At 58.6% G+C, this 16,374-nt stretch overlaps 5 protein-coding genes across 5 annotated transcripts; 3 read left to right on the top strand and 2 right to left on the bottom strand.

Moving 5' to 3' along the window:
- Positions 1 to 3,832: 3,832 nt before the first annotated feature.
- Positions 3,833 to 5,077, bottom strand: CGCA056_v014961 (uncharacterized protein; the record flags this gene model as incomplete). The annotated part of the gene is made up of 1 exon (XM_037330203.1): positions 3,833 to 5,077. One exon carries the CDS (start codon positions 5,075 to 5,077, stop codon positions 3,833 to 3,835), a length of 1,245 nt encoding a protein of 414 aa, XP_037171421.1.
- A 23-nt stretch (positions 5,078 to 5,100) lies between these two features.
- CGCA056_v014960 (uncharacterized protein) lies at positions 5,101 to 5,758 on the bottom strand (the record flags this gene model as incomplete). The annotated part of the gene is made up of 2 exons (XM_037330202.1): positions 5,101 to 5,549; positions 5,611 to 5,758. The coding sequence occupies 2 exons, from the start codon at positions 5,756 to 5,758 to the stop codon at positions 5,101 to 5,103; spliced, it is 597 nt and encodes a 198-aa protein (XP_037171422.1).
- Positions 5,759 to 6,046: 288 nt separating this feature from the next.
- Positions 6,047 to 7,497, top strand: CGCA056_v014959 (uncharacterized protein; the record flags this gene model as incomplete). Its single annotated transcript, XM_037330201.1, has 3 exons — positions 6,047 to 6,436; positions 6,486 to 6,554; positions 6,601 to 7,497. The coding sequence occupies 3 exons, from the start codon at positions 6,047 to 6,049 to the stop codon at positions 7,495 to 7,497; spliced, it is 1,356 nt and encodes a 451-aa protein (XP_037171419.1).
- A 289-nt stretch (positions 7,498 to 7,786) lies between these two features.
- On the top strand, positions 7,787 to 8,674 carry CGCA056_v014958 (uncharacterized protein; the record flags this gene model as incomplete). The annotated part of the gene is made up of 1 exon (XM_037330200.1): positions 7,787 to 8,674. One exon carries the CDS (start codon positions 7,787 to 7,789, stop codon positions 8,672 to 8,674), a length of 888 nt encoding a protein of 295 aa, XP_037171411.1.
- Positions 8,675 to 10,022: 1,348 nt separating this feature from the next.
- On the top strand, positions 10,023 to 11,621 carry CGCA056_v014957 (uncharacterized protein; the record flags this gene model as incomplete). Its single annotated transcript, XM_037330199.1, has 2 exons — positions 10,023 to 11,131; positions 11,201 to 11,621. The coding sequence occupies 2 exons, from the start codon at positions 10,023 to 10,025 to the stop codon at positions 11,619 to 11,621; spliced, it is 1,530 nt and encodes a 509-aa protein (XP_037171418.1).
- Positions 11,622 to 16,374: the final 4,753 nt, after the last annotated feature.

Raw genomic sequence — 16,374 nt, 5'->3', positions numbered from 1 at the left:
GAGAAAGGACCATCCTGGCTCTCACGTATTTCCCCGGCAGAGTCATGCGGCAGTCATAAAGATGTGCTCGCGGGCGGTAACCTGCCGAAAGTATGAAAAGAAAGTTAGAAGGAAAGAAGGAGAGGGTCAAGGCATCGACGTGGAAGCAAGAGACAACGACCCACGGAGGAAGTAGGGAAAACAGACAACACTTGAAGGCAGCACCTTCCCAGCCCGCCTGGGAAAGTGCGAAGAGGGAAAGCGGGCGGGCCAGTCACGAAAAGACACAAATCACTCGGAAGGTGCTGCACAAAATTCAAATGTTGCAGCTGGCACAATTTCTCCTGCCGATTTTTCGTCAGCACTTCTCTCCACTGCCACCCGCACCCATCGTCACCCACCCGTAAGTTGCAGCGCGTTGAAGAAAAGTCACGAATGTGCATCTTCATCCCCCGCGATTGTGCCCAGAATGGAATGATGTCGTGACTAACAGGTCACCGCACACTTCTGCTTCGCACGATGCACCCGCAGCTTGCACAGTGGTGGCTTTGGTAAGGTTGAAGAAGCAGAATTCCCGTCTCGATTCATCTTCTTTTTTGGAGTTTTCGCGCCAGGCAGTATGATCATACGCATCGTGGATTGAATAATTAGGCACCAAAGCAATGACTTCCTCCTCATGTAAGCGGACCAATTCCATCCATCTCCCCGAACACTCAACGCCAGCCACCTTAAGCTCGTCCACATCCGCAGTCTTCCGCTATTCTCAAATGCTAGTCCTTCAATCCTCATCAGGCTGTTGAGACGAGCAAGCTGCTCCCCAGGAGCCGCATCTGAATCGCTGGTCAGCGTCCAGGAACACCGAGATCAGCAACGGCACAAACCTGTTCAGGAAGACCGCAGGAATCGCAGGCATAGGTTTTCTGTTCTCGTCGCCTTCACCTTGAGTCTTCTTCGTCGTAAACCGTTGCACTGGAATTGCAACAGTCTCGTCGCCTTCTGACGCATCTGAATCTTTCTTCTTCCTCCGTTTGAGGGCGGCTTTGAGGCTACCAGCAGCCATCCCTCTTTCTGTTTCACCGGACCCCCATGGGTCTGTTTCTTCCGCCTCTTTGTCAGGGGAACATCGCGAAGCTCGTCCGCAGGAGTTGAGTCCGAACGGGGGCTGATTCGTCATGCATTGCTTGTGTCGAGGGGTCTGGAGGGGTTGGTTCTGAGTTTGGGCATCTGCACGAGAGATGGGTCAGAGAAATGGAACTCAAAGGTCTGGAAAGGTGCAAAATACCACCATGTCGTCAGTCCTTAGGGTTGTTAACGAGATTGACGGTGCGTAGTAGTCGAGGGGACTGGGAGGATGTCGTCTGGTTGGGATGGATGGACGAATGAAGTCTGATGGACTGCACCGTTTTATTTAAGCGGCGAGAGATCTTGGCAGAGGGGAGAAGGAAAGCCAAAGGACCATGCGACCGGTGGCCCAGGACTTGGAGCTTGTTAGGCAAGAGCATGAAACGGCAGAGAGGACCTGAAGAGCTGCGACCTCATGGCTTGGCTGGGCAGGTACAGAAATGCCTGCCTGCCTTTTGAGAACCAGCCAGTCTCACTCAGAAACAGCAAGTACAACACAGCTGCACCTGTACAAGTCCAAGTATAAAATTAATGCACAAGTCCAACTGACCCTGATCTGCCGGTCATCTCAACGGCAGTGCCTTCAACCGGACCGCTGATTCAAGAGGCATGCATGATGCGTGCCGTTCTCGCCTTAGCTTATGAACCTTGGAACCTCGTTTCAACCAAGGCCTAGTCCCCAGCGCAAGCTCACAAGCCTCCTCAGCATCGATGCTGCCTTGCTGTCCGACCTTGAGAGGCACATCATCCACACCGAAAGTCGCTGTCGACCTCGCGTAAAAAGGGTTCGCTCCAGCCGCCCACGAACTCATACTCAAGGAAAGTGCAATCAAACGCCGGGCTAGAGCGTGAGGATGTCTTCACAGCTAGACGCGCCATCACAGCGAACATGATCCCAAAGTTCATGGAAATGTTGGTGTTTCTCAGGGCACCGTTGGAACGACTTTGCTTCATTGATCCCTACGGAGGCCTCCCTCAGTGTCCGCCTTCCTCCTTGCCTCAAGCTTATGTCCATACTTTCAATGATGGTCCAGCGGGAAGTGACCTGCCCCAAGTGCTGGCCAGCAACAACTTCCCGATCGTCCGGACTTTCAGGTCACGCCTCCCCCCCACCCCCCGCCTTCCCTTCCAAACCACCGCCTGCTCTTCGTTAAGTGCGCCTTCAGAAAGCCCTGTCTTCTGTCATCGGCCCAACCTGCCACCCTGAAACTTCCATTTTGCCAGCCCGCGATCGCCTAATTCGGAGGCTATGGTAACTACCTGTGAAAAAATACTCACAACGAAAAAGAGGCAGAATCCAGCGAGTAGTATGACCTGCGCGCAGGAAAGCTGATGAGCAACCTGCCGATACGGATTCCGGTGCCAACAAGACGGGACAACGACCGCAACGCCCAGATTCAGGCCGAGGCTTGTCAGGCGGGCTGCGACGTTGAGATCACGGGTTTCACACGTCCATCCGGGCGAGCCAGCCGATGAGCATCAAGGCCGATGTCGTCAACGGCATCATGTCAATCACCAAGGTGCAGAGACATAGTCAAGGGGGCACAACTCGTCAGGCACCCGCTTGCAACATAACTGAGTCGGCTGATTTGGCCACAAAGGTAACTCTGAGTTGACTGCTACCTCATATGCAATTTGATTCATGAAGAGAAACGGTTAGAAGACTGGGATGTTATGATAGCAGTGTGGAACAACGGGCGTTTGTTGCAGCTCGTTGGTCTCTCGGAGTCAGAAGGGTATGACTTTCCAGGGTGACACTGGAACGAACAGTACTTGTAGGTATGGTAAGGGAGACGAGAAGGGCTAGCGAGTGTATGTGCACTCTATTGTGGATGCGGGTTCCTCGTCGATGGCAGATTCGAAAACGTTGTTGATTGACTAGTGGCAGAGGGAATTCACTCATTTGAGAGCAACTCGTCTTTAGCGGCTTCCACCATGTAGGTACGTACCTGTAGCGATACGTACCTTTCAGTGGGTATGTGCACTGTAGCTACGCAGCATGCCTGTCGGTAGCGCATTTTTGGCTACCAATCCATGCCACTGATTGGCCCATGCACATGTGAGGTGACTTCCAGGTTCTGTCTCCCCACTGAACTTTCAGCGACCACCTGCAGATTCCAAAGCTGAAATCGGCATGTGGCCACTGAGGGCGCCAACCACCCGCCACTGCTGCAGCTTGTAGCCGCCCGGGCAGCCGTCAAGCTCAAAGGGCACCCCTAAAGGCCGCGTCACGTCACACTAACACGCCGCGACTGCAACATCAAATCCATCAACCCAGATGCAAGACCCATTCTTCTTCTCCAATATTCCGCTTATTTCTACCGAGTTGCCAGCTTGGCCTATTTATCCTGCCGTTCTCGCTCAAATTATTATTCTTGATTGCGATGCGACGGCGCTCCCTCGCTCCCACGCATGATGATGTCGCCGGCTATCGACACAACGGAGCAACGCCGTACGCCGGAAGCTCAGTTTGTAGCCTGGGATGTATGCAGCCTCCCGAAATGCCAGACTCGACCTCTTTCTCGACAAGTGCGCAAATCTCGATCCATGAAGCTGATGCAAGTGCTTCGCGATATCATCCAAGTCAGACGTTGGTTTTGAGTTGGTGGCGTATTTGCATTACCGTTTCAACACACGACTTAAGCCACATTACATAAGCAGATTTCCACACGGCAATATCCAAAGACCAACTCCTCTACCAATGATCTAATCCAAGACGAACGAAACACCATTACTCCCCATTCCAGCCATCCCACGCCTTCTTCACAACCCTCTCAAACTCCACCGCCAGCTCCTTCAGCTCCTCCTCCCACCTCATGACATCCGCGCCCGTCGCCCAGCCGCCCTTCTCCCGCGCCTCCTCTTCCACGCCGCGCACCACCCTCGCCAGCTCGACCAACCCGGGCACAACACCCCTGTTCAACCGTCCCCACAACTCTCTCAATTGCTTCATCTCGGCTCCGGCTGCCTCGCACGCGATCCCCGCCACGGCCCCCTGCGCCTCCACCACAGCCAACACCTCCCCGGTCCTCGTGTCTGCATCTCCATCCCCCACCCCGCGCAGCGCCTTCTCCTTCTTCCCCAGCGCCTTCTTCCACCCGCACGTCGCCTCCACCGGCCCGAACGTCTCCTCCACCTTACCCGGCTCCAGCTGCTCTACGAGGTCTCTGAAGGCGCGCAGCGCGCCGTCAAACACAATCTTCAGTCTGCCGATCCGCGCGCGGGCAGCCGAGGCGGGTGTGTTGAGTTTGCCGACGTGGAACCACCTCACCTTCCCCGCGCTCTTTTCCCTCGCGATGTTCCGGGCCGCCCGCTGGTTCGACGACACAGCGCCCAGGGCGGTGCGGACGGCACCCTCAAAAGCCGTGAGGTGCGCGGCGGCGGACGGCGGGAGTGGGGTGAAGTCTGTTGCATGGGAGGCCCAGGCGGCGAGGTTCGGGAGGGCGTCGCCGTAGCGTGGAACGGGAGGCGCGGGCGCGATGGGGTAGGACGGAGGCTCCTCGGAGGCTTGGGACGGGCAGAGGTTCTTGAGGGCGAATTTGGACGCGGCGGAGGCGATGGATACGTCGTGGGTGTCGGTCTGGAGGGTTTGGATGGTGGTGCAGAGGGTGGCGTGGAGAGTGTTGAGGGCGGGGGTGAAGAAGTAGAACAGTCCAAAGGGAATGTAGACGATGCGGAAGGTGAGGAGCCAGCTGAACCACGACCAGAACCATGAGAGGATTGTGGCGATGAAGGTGAAGATGGCGTTGGTGATAGTGGTGTTGATGGTGGAGGACGTGGTGGTGGAGATGGAGCTTCGGACTTGTGTCTTCTCGCCAGACTTTGACACAGACTCTTGCGGGGGAACATCAGAGGCATCCGACACTTGCTTCTCCTTCGCCTCCTTCGCCTCCTTCGCAGCCCTCTGCGCGCGAATCTCCGCCCGGAGTCTCTCCTTGCCCGCCTTGTGCGTCGCAAGCTCCTCCTCCGTCATCATCTTTTCAGCAGCAAGTAAGCAAGCTACCGCCACGCCTCGCCGCACTTCTCCTGGAGAAACGCAATCCGATCGCTCGCGCCGCCAGAGAGTGAAGGCTCGAAGAGGTGGTCGTACATGGTGCGCGTGTCCTCGTCAAAGAGGATGGCTGTGACAAGCGTAGTCACGACGGTGTTGTTGTTGTGGATTATGTTGTTATCGTTTGTATTGCGATTGTTCTTATTGGGATTGGAGTTGGAGTTGGAGTTGGAGAAGAAACCCCCGTGAGGAAAGTACTCAATCAACGTGCCCTCGACAGCCAGATAAATCTGGTGTGTGGAGCAGCGCCGGGCGGAGGAAGACTTGGAGCGCGCCGGGGACGGGGCGCAGGCGGCGGCGATGTGGAGGTATTCGTACAGCGAGGGCGGGCGGTTCGTGGGCACTGCGAAGAGGATTGCGGCGTAGGCGCGGCAGATTCGCGTGACGGTTTCGCTTGCTTTTGGATGGTTAGCTGTGGTTGCCTCGAAAGGGGCAACAGAGGGGGGGAAGTGTCTTACATTTGGTGACAGTCTGTGTTGAAGCGGGCTTCCTGATCTCAATCACGAGGGCGGGGGGCGGTGTCGAGCACCAGGTCCAGCCTTGGTAGAGTGAAAAGAGGACGCAGACGGCGACGAAGATGTTGAAGGGGATGCCGTGGGGGAGCATTGTGGTGATGCAGACTGGAGACGCGGCATGACAGAGGGAGTGATGCGCGCATTTGTACTTGAGCTGCGGGTTGCTCGATGGTTGGCGATGGACAAAGAAGACACGAGACACGGGCCGAAACAGCATGCGACCCGAAGAAGCCTCGTCACATTTCAGATATGGTCAAGGCTTTCTCGTCAGCCTCATCCAGACCGGCAAAACAAGAACAGAAAACCAAGAGGATATATCATCCCCCCTTCCAACCCTCACTTCTCACCCCCATATCAGCAAATCTTTGCTCTACCATCGATGGGCCGCCACTTGCTCACGCCCAACACCCCCGTCCACCTCACCGAGTACCACGACCACGACCCCCAAACAGACTGGCCCGCCGACGCTCCCCTTCGCAGCACCTTCCGGGTCAATCAACTCGTCACATCGAAACGAAACAGGAGGATGGCCACCGACTACAGCCTGCGCGCGCGACAGCTCCTGCGCTACGCGGCCGCGGACCCGGCTCAGCCGCATGCCGACACCATCACCAACGAGCACGTGCGCCGCGCGCGTTTCCTGCAACCGCTGTACGACCCTGCCGCGGATGAGGAGGAGGACGGGGAGCGGTGGCCTGCGCAGTGGGCGGAGAGCGTGAAGAGCCTGCGGGGGTTTGTGACATGTAGGCCGTGGAAAGAAGCTACGGAGGTTCGTTTCCCCCTTTTTCCGTGAAAGACAGAATGCTAATGTTGAACAGGGATGTCTCGCCATTGTGGAGGAGGAGAAGGAGGATAAGGCGGGTGAGAAGGATGTCGCAGCCGCAGAGGTTAGTTCCCTCTCACCTTCACAAAGACAACACCGACATATGACAGGATCAGGAACAGCCGCCGGCGGAACCCGCTCCAGGACCACAGCAATCTGACAATGAGGCAGCCCAGGCTGCCGCAGACCTGCTGAGCCTCAGCGGCTTGGGCTCAGTCCTGAATCTGAGCGGCATGGGCACCGTTGCCCCGCAAACGACGCCCGTCAAGCCGGCGCCCCCTGCTCCCCGTCGCCCGCGCCACATCCAGACGCAAACGCAGCAGACGCCTGCCATGGCATTGGTGGGTGGTGGCTCGCGGCTACCCGTGTCTACTACCCTGCTGCCGGGCGCTAGGCCTTTGATGGCAGGCGGTGGCAGAGGTGCTTCGAAACCTTTGACACCGGGCAGAGAAATTGCGACAACTGACCTATATCTCCCCGTGGGAGAGACGGCAGCCACTGTCGCCCACCTGTCCCCTCGCTTGGGAGTCACAGGCAGAGACACAGCTCACCCTTTGAATCCTGGCCCTGGTCCGACCGTCCAAGACACCGTCACTTTCGACCCGTTTCCTCGGGTTGGAGAGACGCGCAGAGATACCACCAACTCTTCACCAGCAGGCGGCAGATACACTTCATCAAACCCATTTCCTTCCCTTGGACAGACTGCTCCTGTGCCCGGCGCATTCCCTAGTGTTGGAAACACTGCGACTGTGCCAGGCGCATTTCCAGACTTTGGCGAGACCCAAGACACCCCCGCGGCTTTATTCAGCACCAGCCCCCACATGTTCGGCCCAGGCGGTCGGGAGTGCAACCGCGCAAACGGCCGGGGCCGCAGCCGCAGCGTCTCCCCCCAGGGCGGCAACAACCCTGTCATTGGAGGTGGTTTCACGGAGGAGGAGATGGAGCGGTTCCGGGCGTGGGTGGCGCGGGAAGAGCGCAAGAAGGCCAGAGAGGCTGGTGGAAAGTAGATTGCCGTTTGTGTGTTTGTAACTTGCCATCATCACCACCAGATCTCAGATTTCGGCTGTCGGTGATCACCACCTCAGTCATTTCCGTATTCAATCATTCAATCTCGGTCTCATCTAATCTCGGCTTCATCCGCCCGTCATGTGCCAATCCAACTCCGAAACCGTACTCCCCCCTTCCCTTTCTCACTGCCAGTCAGCTAACGCCCTCCAGCAAGTATGCGGCCGACCCCTGAGGAACCTCAAAGCCTCCAACACGCGGCACGTCTGGGGCCCGCGCTGCGCGCGCGCGATGAACCAGCACATCATCCGCCACTCCCTCAACCTGCGCAGCTGCCACACGCGGCACATGGACGAGGTTGAAGCGGCGATGCACATCGTGCGCCCCGGCCCGGGCGCCAAGCGGTGGAGCGCCGAGTTCGACCGGCTCATGGTGCCGCGGATGAAGGACGCACTGCAGGGAAGATTCAGGGAGCTGGGGAAGGCGGGGGTGTGGCGGTACGATGAGGACGGCGAGGTGGTGTATGAGGAGTGGGCGAAGGCGTTTGTGAAGGAGGAGTGGGATGGGGTCAGTTTTGCAAAGGAGGATGCGGAGCGGTTGTTGGCGCTGGATGAGAAAGAGGTTGAGAATGAGAGTGAGAGTAAGAGTGCGAGTGCGAGTGCGAGTGAGAGTGAGAATGGAGATGATGAGGATGAGGATGAGAGAGGCACAGTGCGCCCGGAGGACTCGGTCTCGAATGTTTTCATCCTCACCCCACCGCCTACCCCGATCCGATCGCGAGTTGCGCACCGCGCGCAGCTGCCTCCCGTCGCAGAGGAGGAAGAGGAGGAGGAGCAGGATGACGCTGCCGCGGAGCTTGACGCCCTTGCCGCCGAGTTCGACGCCCTCTCATTCGCCGAACTCCGCAACCTTATGCTCGAAGCAGCCGGCAACTTGTTCGATTTCAAGGTGCACCTCGACTTCCTCGAGCATGGCATCGCGCACGCCGGCGCAGAAGAGCGGGCGGAGGCGGAGGCGATGCGCGACCGGTGCTTGGAGGAGCTGCAGGTGCTAGAGGGCGCGCTGGACCGTGCCGCGGTGCGGGAGATGGGAATCCGGGAGGTGGGCGAGGCGAAGGCGCCGCCGATGGGTGCGATTTGGGAGCGGCTGCTTGGAGGGGTGGTGCGTGATGCAGCTTGAGGTGACAGGAGGGATCTGGGAGACGCGTGACGGGACGGGATCTGTGGGCTTCTTTGTTAGGTGTCTTGTGAGTGGTTCTTGTCTCGGAGAGTGAGATTGGATGGGAAGATGTACGGTCTGAAAAGCAGCATAAAGGTGCAGGAGGCTGAAAATACGATGTGCTGCGTTTCTGCATCTATTCCGTCTTTTTGCAGAAGTCTGTCTACACAGACTCACCTCCACCGTCACCATTCCAGATTCAGACTCCATCACGTCGCGCGAGATGGCCGAGTACCTCGAGAACAAGCGCGAGTTGAGTGAGAGAGACAAGGAATATCTAGCGCTCGATGCCAAGAAGAACCAGGCCACAGCTGCTCGCAAGGGTGCCAATATCAAAGCCTACACCAACTGGGCCACCAACATGAACAACAACAACCTCAGCACCACCAACGCCAACGCCAACGCCGCCAACAACACCGCCAACAACACCGCCATCAACGCCAACAATGCTGATGACGATGACGACAGACGCTCCGTCCTGTCCTCGCGCATCATGCGCTCCGGCCTCACCAACATCGGCCAGCTCGTTCGCAAAGCGCCGGGCTTGCAGTCGGCGCAGGACCGGCAGACGGTGGAAGCGGCGATGCGCGACCCGCGGTACCTTGATTCGTGGCGGGGCACCAAGACGGTGCAGCTGCAGCAGCTGCAGTAGCAGCAGTCGCAGCCACAGCAGCGCCAGCCACAGGGCTTCCAGTATCAGCCACGCCCCTCGGTCCCACTTGCTGAGCCACAGCAGCCACAAGCCCAGCCACAGCCAGAACATGATGCGGCGTCAGTCCTCGAGCAATACCAGGATCACCAGCACCAACACCAACCACTGCCACTGCCATTGTATGCCCCGTTCGCTTCGCTGCAGGACATCGACGCCGAGCTGGACCGCGTCCTGCAAGAGCAAAAGAGCCACCTCTTCGAGGCGGTCGACTGCGAGGTGCGCGTCAAGGTGCTGCACTGGCATCGCCACACGATGATGGAGCGGGAGGCCAACGCGGACACCGCCAAGAACAATAAAGAGTAGATTGTCGTGTTAGGTCAATTGATTGGATCATATGTTTACGGACTCGTTGCCGTGTATGTCGAGATTTGTGCGCGTCTTCGAGAGTTATGCAGTCCTGAATGCTATTGTTTGCTTTCCCGAGGTGTTTGTGGCATGTGTTGATTGCCTCAATTTGTGTGTTTGTCCCGTCGCCGTTTGCATCGTGTTGAAATGGAATGACAGCCGCTCTAGCCTTGGTCAGGGGCTACGAATAAGCCGCCCTCCTCGTGTAGGTTCCCATCGAGTTCCTGCGTTCTTCCTTGATGAAGCGATGCAATGCCGGCCGTCACGCGCAGCAAGTCCAGCCGCCGCCCGTCGGACAGCCCTCCGCCTGGTCTGCAAACCACGCCACAAAGACGGCGCCGCAAGAGTAGCATCACCGCCAACAACAAGACGGAAGCCGACAGCGACAACAACAAGACCGAAAACGAAGACGACCAAACCGGCCAGGCCATCCAGCTCAACCTCCCCCTCGCCCTCCCGCCGCCCTTCAACCGCCAGATACTCTCCCTCTGCTTCCACGCCTCCTGGCGCACCCGCCGGCGCCTGCGCATCCACTTCAGCAACCGCAGCGAGGTGCTTCTCGACGATGACACCTCTTCTTCTGATTCCTCCTCCAACCCGGACTCCGAACACCACCACGATAACCTGACCGTCATCGACTACGACCCCATCGCCGTCCCGTCATACCCCTCTGCCCGGCGCTGGCTCGTCCCCCTGATCATCGCATGCTTCATCGCCGGAGCCTTCATCCTTGCCGCCGTCCTGAGCTCCTCCGACCTCCGATCCATCAAAAACACACCACTGCCACCGCCGCGCCCACGGCCGATCACGCTCCGCAACCTCACCACCCTCGTCCACCCCTATGCCCGCCTCGTCCGCCTCCTCGACACCAGCACCCCCGCCACACCTCTCCCCGCCGTGCAACGCGAGTTCACCGAGCTGTGCACCCTCGGACGCGCCCACGCCATCCCCGCGGACGTATGTCATGATATTGTCGATCTGCTGGACGATACGAGTGTGCACCTCGCGCGCGTGCTGGTAGGCATCCGCGCGCGCGCTGGCCCGGGAAATTTGGTGAGTGCGTTGAGGGATACGGTGCTTCTCATGGCGTGGGGGATCGACACGCAGGCGCAGGAGCAACAGGAACAGGAACAGGAACAGCGGCATGGGAACGGAGGTGGTGGCGAGGGTGTGTGGAACAGCACGGCCGAGGGCATCTTCCGCGGTGTGACGGCACAGCTGCCCAACTGGTGGGACGACCACAACGCCCTCGCCGTGCCCTTGCAATCGGCCCTGGAGTCGCTAAGGCAGGCGAGGGGAATGGAAGGGGATGTGCTGGGCGCGTTCAAACTCGCCGTTGGCAGCTTGGACCCGAATACCTTGTGAGTCGACTGCAGTCCCTGAACACCCAGGTCTTGAGGACCGCGTTGACTCCGTGACACACCACACAGCCCCGCCGAAGACGTCTTCTACGCATACGACCGCCTCTTCACCCCCCTCCTCCCGCGCCGCGACGCCCTCCTGACCACGCTCGAGTCCGCGACAAGGATGCTGGAGGACGCGGCGGGAAGGGTGTACGAGTTCAACGCGACGCTACACGAGATACGCGCGGAGGCGAAGAAGGGGACACGTGGGGGATGTGCGTTTGAGGGGTTCGAGGTGTTGCTTGGGCGGGTGAAGGATGCGCTTGCGGTGCTGGACTATGAGCTGGAGGCGGTGGGGTCGAGGGAGAGGCAGAGGCTGAGAGATGGTGAGGGTGGGGAGGAAGAGGCGAGGGAGGTGGAGGAGCGGAGACCGAGGAGGAGGAGGGAGAGGGATGAGAGGGACAGGGAAGAGAGGGAGAGGGGGAGGAAGGCGTGGTGGAAGCTGTGAGTTAGATTGTTCAACATTGGGACATACAAACCTTGCACAGGGTGCGTGGGAGACTTAGCGGGCAAACGATGTATTGAAACGACCATGTAGACTAGCATCCCCTCGCTACTGAACGTATCCAACATACCCAAACAACCCAAGCTCCCTCATGGCCATCTCCGCCTCGACCATCATACGCTGCGCCGCGCGGTGCATCTCGAGCGCCCGCGTGAACGCCTCGCTGGGTTGGCGATACTCGTTAGACGGTCGACGAGAGACCACGGTCGAACGTCGCGAGGAGACGACCGTGGTGCCGAACGGGGAAGAGACCACAGTGCTGTTGGCGGCGGTGCGAGGCGCGTGGGGTCGTCGCGGGGAAATGAAAACGGTGGTCGGCGGCGAGGAGATGATGGTGCTGGTGGGCATGGTGTGGGGCGTCTGGATTCTTTGCGGCGGGGTGAACGCGGTCGATGCCGGCGAGGAGATGACGGTGTTGGTGCCGGCGGAGCTGAAGGGCGAGGACACAACGGTGCTGTTGCCCACAACGCTGCCCCTGCGAGGCGTGCGAGGCGTCTGAGGCGGGGTGAACACGGTGCTGGCCGGCGCAGAGACAACGGTGCCGGTTTCAGCGAGATTTGCCGCCGGGGCGGGCTGGGGAGACGGCATTGGACCAGCGGGCGTCAGGTCGACGGATGGAAGGGGCTCCGCGACCGGCTTGCTGGCGGGGACCTCGTCCGCCTCGCTGACGCCCCACGGGTTGAACGCGGGGTCGTGCTCGAGACTTGCCCACGCGTTGGGCGTCTCGGGAGCGGGGGCGGGGTCGGTGGCCGGGCTGTTGAGATCGTGGACCGAGGGCCGACTGCTGAAGGTGTGAGCTTTCGAGATTGGTCAACATCACGGCTAGCAACAAAGAAACCGGGGAAGTACACGCTCTCGGGGCTAGCCGGCGCCTGCAAAGACATGCTGCCAAACTGCTCGACGACGGCGGGTTGTTCTGCGCGTGTCAGCTCACACTCCCAACCACGACGCGGACGACCAACCTCCTTGCCACCAGTCCGTCTTGCCGAGGGCCTGGCGCATCCAAGCTTCGACAGCATCAACGCCACCATGTGCCCATCCCGCCGTCCGCTGCTCGTCCCACCTGTAGCAGCCAGACACCGCACACCAAGAGACAACAGCCCCATTGCCGGGCTCCTTCACCCACTTGGTTGCATAGTGCTGCACCAGCTTGTCAAAGTATGGCAGGACGAACGCCCAGGCCGGGTCGTGCTGTAGGATATTACATTCGGCGCGCAGGCGAGGGATCGGGAGGCGGTTGGTGTCGGAGGGGAGGATGCGGTCGGCGTAAAGGGCGAAGAGGATGGTGGCGCGCGTGCGAACGCACCAGCGGAAGCCGCGCTGCTTCTTGGGCTTGGATTCGTAGAAGGACAGCAGGGTGCCACAGAGTTTCTGGGGCGAGGTCAGCCAGCATGAAAAGGGTGATGAAGAGGGGGGTTGCGACGTACAATGGAGTTGTTGGTGAGGCACATCGTGGCGATGGAGAACCAGCAATGGGCTCGTAAGATGACGAGCTTGCGGGTGACGAAAGGGTCGCTGTTGCATCTCCCGGGGAGTCCGTGGATATACCAGGCGACTCTTGCAGAATGCGCTCTGCAAACCGTTTCCCGCTATCGTCACCGCTCCTGCGACCGTCTCTAGACCGCCATCGTCGCCGTTCGTTCGAATGTCTCTGAGCTGGTGCTGCCCATTGCCGAAACAGGAGGGGCAATCGTGGTGGCCATGGCCGGCGACACTGAAAGCTCCCCAGAGCTCCTGCGAGCTTCTGCAGGTTCATGCGGCGTGGTGCATGAACACTGGAGCCTGCGTGAGACCGGCGAACTGGTTTGCGGCGGGCATCGTGACGTGGATTCTGCCAGTGAAGAAGAAGTGAATGGTGGACTGCAGGCATGCAGGCAGGCGAGAGGTGTTGATGCGATGCAAGGAGGATGCCAGTCGCGCTGGGAGATGGTCTGGGCTGGCACCTGTCGTATCTGCCAAGTGGGCACCAGCCACACCGGTCACAAGCCTCCGATTTTCTAAGGCAATGTGCTGCCGGGCGCCACACTTCACATCCGCTCACAGCTGGCCTGATAAAGTCGTCACACCTGCGACGAGAGCTTTAATTGCAGCGGACAATCGCATTTGTGGTACCTTAGTGTTCTGGTTCACTGATACCAGTGATGTGACTGGCCAGCCTTAGGATACCGCTGGTATCATAAGGGCAGGCCAATCAGAGAGACGATTCACGTACTACTGTAAGTGGTCTGTGTGCCTGGCTCTAGGCTGGCGCCGGCTGGCACTCGGCCTCTGGATGGCAGGGCCCACACTGGCAGAAAATTCAAAGAGGTTTGCTATCTGGGCTGGACCTCAACGCCGCGCACAAATGAAGCTATCGCGGGCATCGTCGGGCGCGCGCAATCGACTCTCGTCAAGCGCACGCATTTAGACGCGTTGGTAGTGCACGCAGCTAACATCGTCATCAATTACGCGCAGTTAATCCTCGTTCATCTTGGTGAAGGAGCACACAGATCTGCGATGTTGATAGCTCTTGCTGATTATGGATCAAGTGTTCTTTACGGTGGGCAGGTGAAATGACTTTTGCCCGAAACCCATAGCATCGGCAGAAGCTCTCAGATAGGTAGGCAGGCAGGCAGGCAGACAGGGCAAACGCAGATAAGCGGGTGTCTTAAAGCGAACGAGTGGGTATGTTCATGCAGAGGTAGGGACGCTGCATGCCTGATGAACACTGGAGTTATTTGATGCGAACCTATTGGGGGCGACCCGCAACGCAGGCAGTTCTTATAGATGGAACATACGGGCGGTGTGGTGTTTCTTCAAGCATAGGAAATCGCCTTTAAGTCAAGCTCATCCGCCCGCGCGTCGAAATTTAATTTTTCATCTCTCCTGCTTCGCCTGCGTTCTCACGCATGATCTTCTCAGCGCCCGCCCACGCGGAGCTGTCGGGGGGTGTCGTGGGGCGAGAAGGACAAAAGGGCTGTGAGCCGATAGCCCATGCTACCAGCCCGTCTCGTTCGCCTGCCTCCTCTCCCTTCTTCACGGGAGGAAGGGGGCTCCACGAGCTGCTCTCGCAGCTTGTACTCCGAGAAAAAAACGGTGGCCCATGCCGCCAGCTCCATCTGCTTGCTGTTTTTGCCTGTCTGCTCTTCCGTCTTCATGGGGGAGATAGGTGTTCCACGAGCTGCTCATGCAGCTTACGCACTTGATGACAGGCGAAAGAGCTGGTGGCCCATGCCGCCAGCGCCGTCTCCAGTCTGGTGCCGCCCGTCTGAATACCATCTTCACAGCGTTCTCCACGGGGACCTGCTCTTACGGGTTTCGTATCAGACAGCAGGCAAGCTAAGGTGCTAGCGCAGGTTGCAGATAGGGCTCATGCCTTCGTCTGGACATGCGTCTGCACTTTCGGTTTAGGGGAGATTGCGTGCACGCAGGGGAGTCGTCCATACGTGCTCCTCAGAGTCGGACCCGCGTCGACTTCAGCTCATTCCCGCCTTTGCGGGGGTGGCGGGCGGCGCAAAGGCCCCGCAGGCGGGCTTCTTCTGCAGGGCCGATCGGTCTCTGGGAACTGCCGTAGAGCGTCCCAATGGATAATCATTAGGACGCATTACATATGCAGGTTCGTCGCACATGCCTTTAACCTTGCGCAGGTCCGGCCTTAGCTGGACAGCACGCCTAATTGCATCCAATTTACTCACGCAGTCGAAAAACGGGTAGCTGCATCCATCGACCCATTCATTCCCTGTCCAGGGTGAGATGGTCTCAACTTTTGAAATCAGCCGAGTCCAACCTTACGTCCATCTCCAGCGCATCGTCTCCACTGCCTATCCACCGCACTGCCCCGTGCATAAGGCTGCTCGCTCCTTGCTTGTCCATCAAGATAGCCATCTACCTTCGTTGCCAGGGCCCGATTGAATCTGGCAATACATTTTGAGGCGGACGGCAAAACACACCGAGCCCGAACTGTTGAGCTGCTTCTGAGATCGGCCATGTTCTAGCTGTCAGTGCGTACTGATTGCGTAATGATTACGTGACGCACCTTGAAAACTCCCACACCAGTGGGAGTTTTTGAGGAAGGCACTGAGCCACACAGGTCCTGGCCACACATCACTAGCCACATGCTCCCAGCGACATGCCAACTATTAAGCCACACGGTGACTGCTCAGCCACAAGCCACTGCTAATTCCAAGCAAGATCGAATTTCTCACATAGGGTCGAATTCTTTTAAGCAAGGTCGAATTCTTGCACAAGGTCGAATCTTTCAATACAGGGTTAGGTTCTCATCGCAGGATCGGATTCTTATTGTAGGGTCGAGCAGGGTCCGATTCTTGTCGCAGGGTCGGATTTCTTACGTAAGGAGCAACTGGTAGTAAGTGACCCACCCCAATCTTGACCCTGACCAATCGGAGACGCTAAGTTTTTTCCTCTTCCTCGCGGATTTCGCAACACGACCATGCCTTGGCTGAGGATGCCTTCTCGCGACGGCGAATACGCCGTCGGGAATGATCAGGCAGATGTCAGAGCTATAGGAATTGCCAAAAGGACGAAGGTATGTGGTTCATCGAGTTACAGGTGCTAATTAGCCCAAAGTCCGATTCGGCCAAGCAGGACCCCGCATCGCGAGATCCCGACTCTCCAACCCCTCCTCAACATGGTCCTCCGCTTCCCACCTCTCGAGGTCGCATCGGACTGAGCAAACTGGCGAATTCGACGTCGTCGT

This window comes from Colletotrichum aenigma (assembly GCF_013390185.1).
Source record: "Colletotrichum aenigma strain Cg56 chromosome Unknown KSG_Cg56_contig11, whole genome shotgun sequence".
Classification (NCBI taxonomy): Eukaryota; Fungi; Ascomycota; class Sordariomycetes; order Glomerellales; family Glomerellaceae; genus Colletotrichum; species Colletotrichum aenigma.
This window is presented reverse-complemented; position numbering and strand designations above follow the sequence as displayed.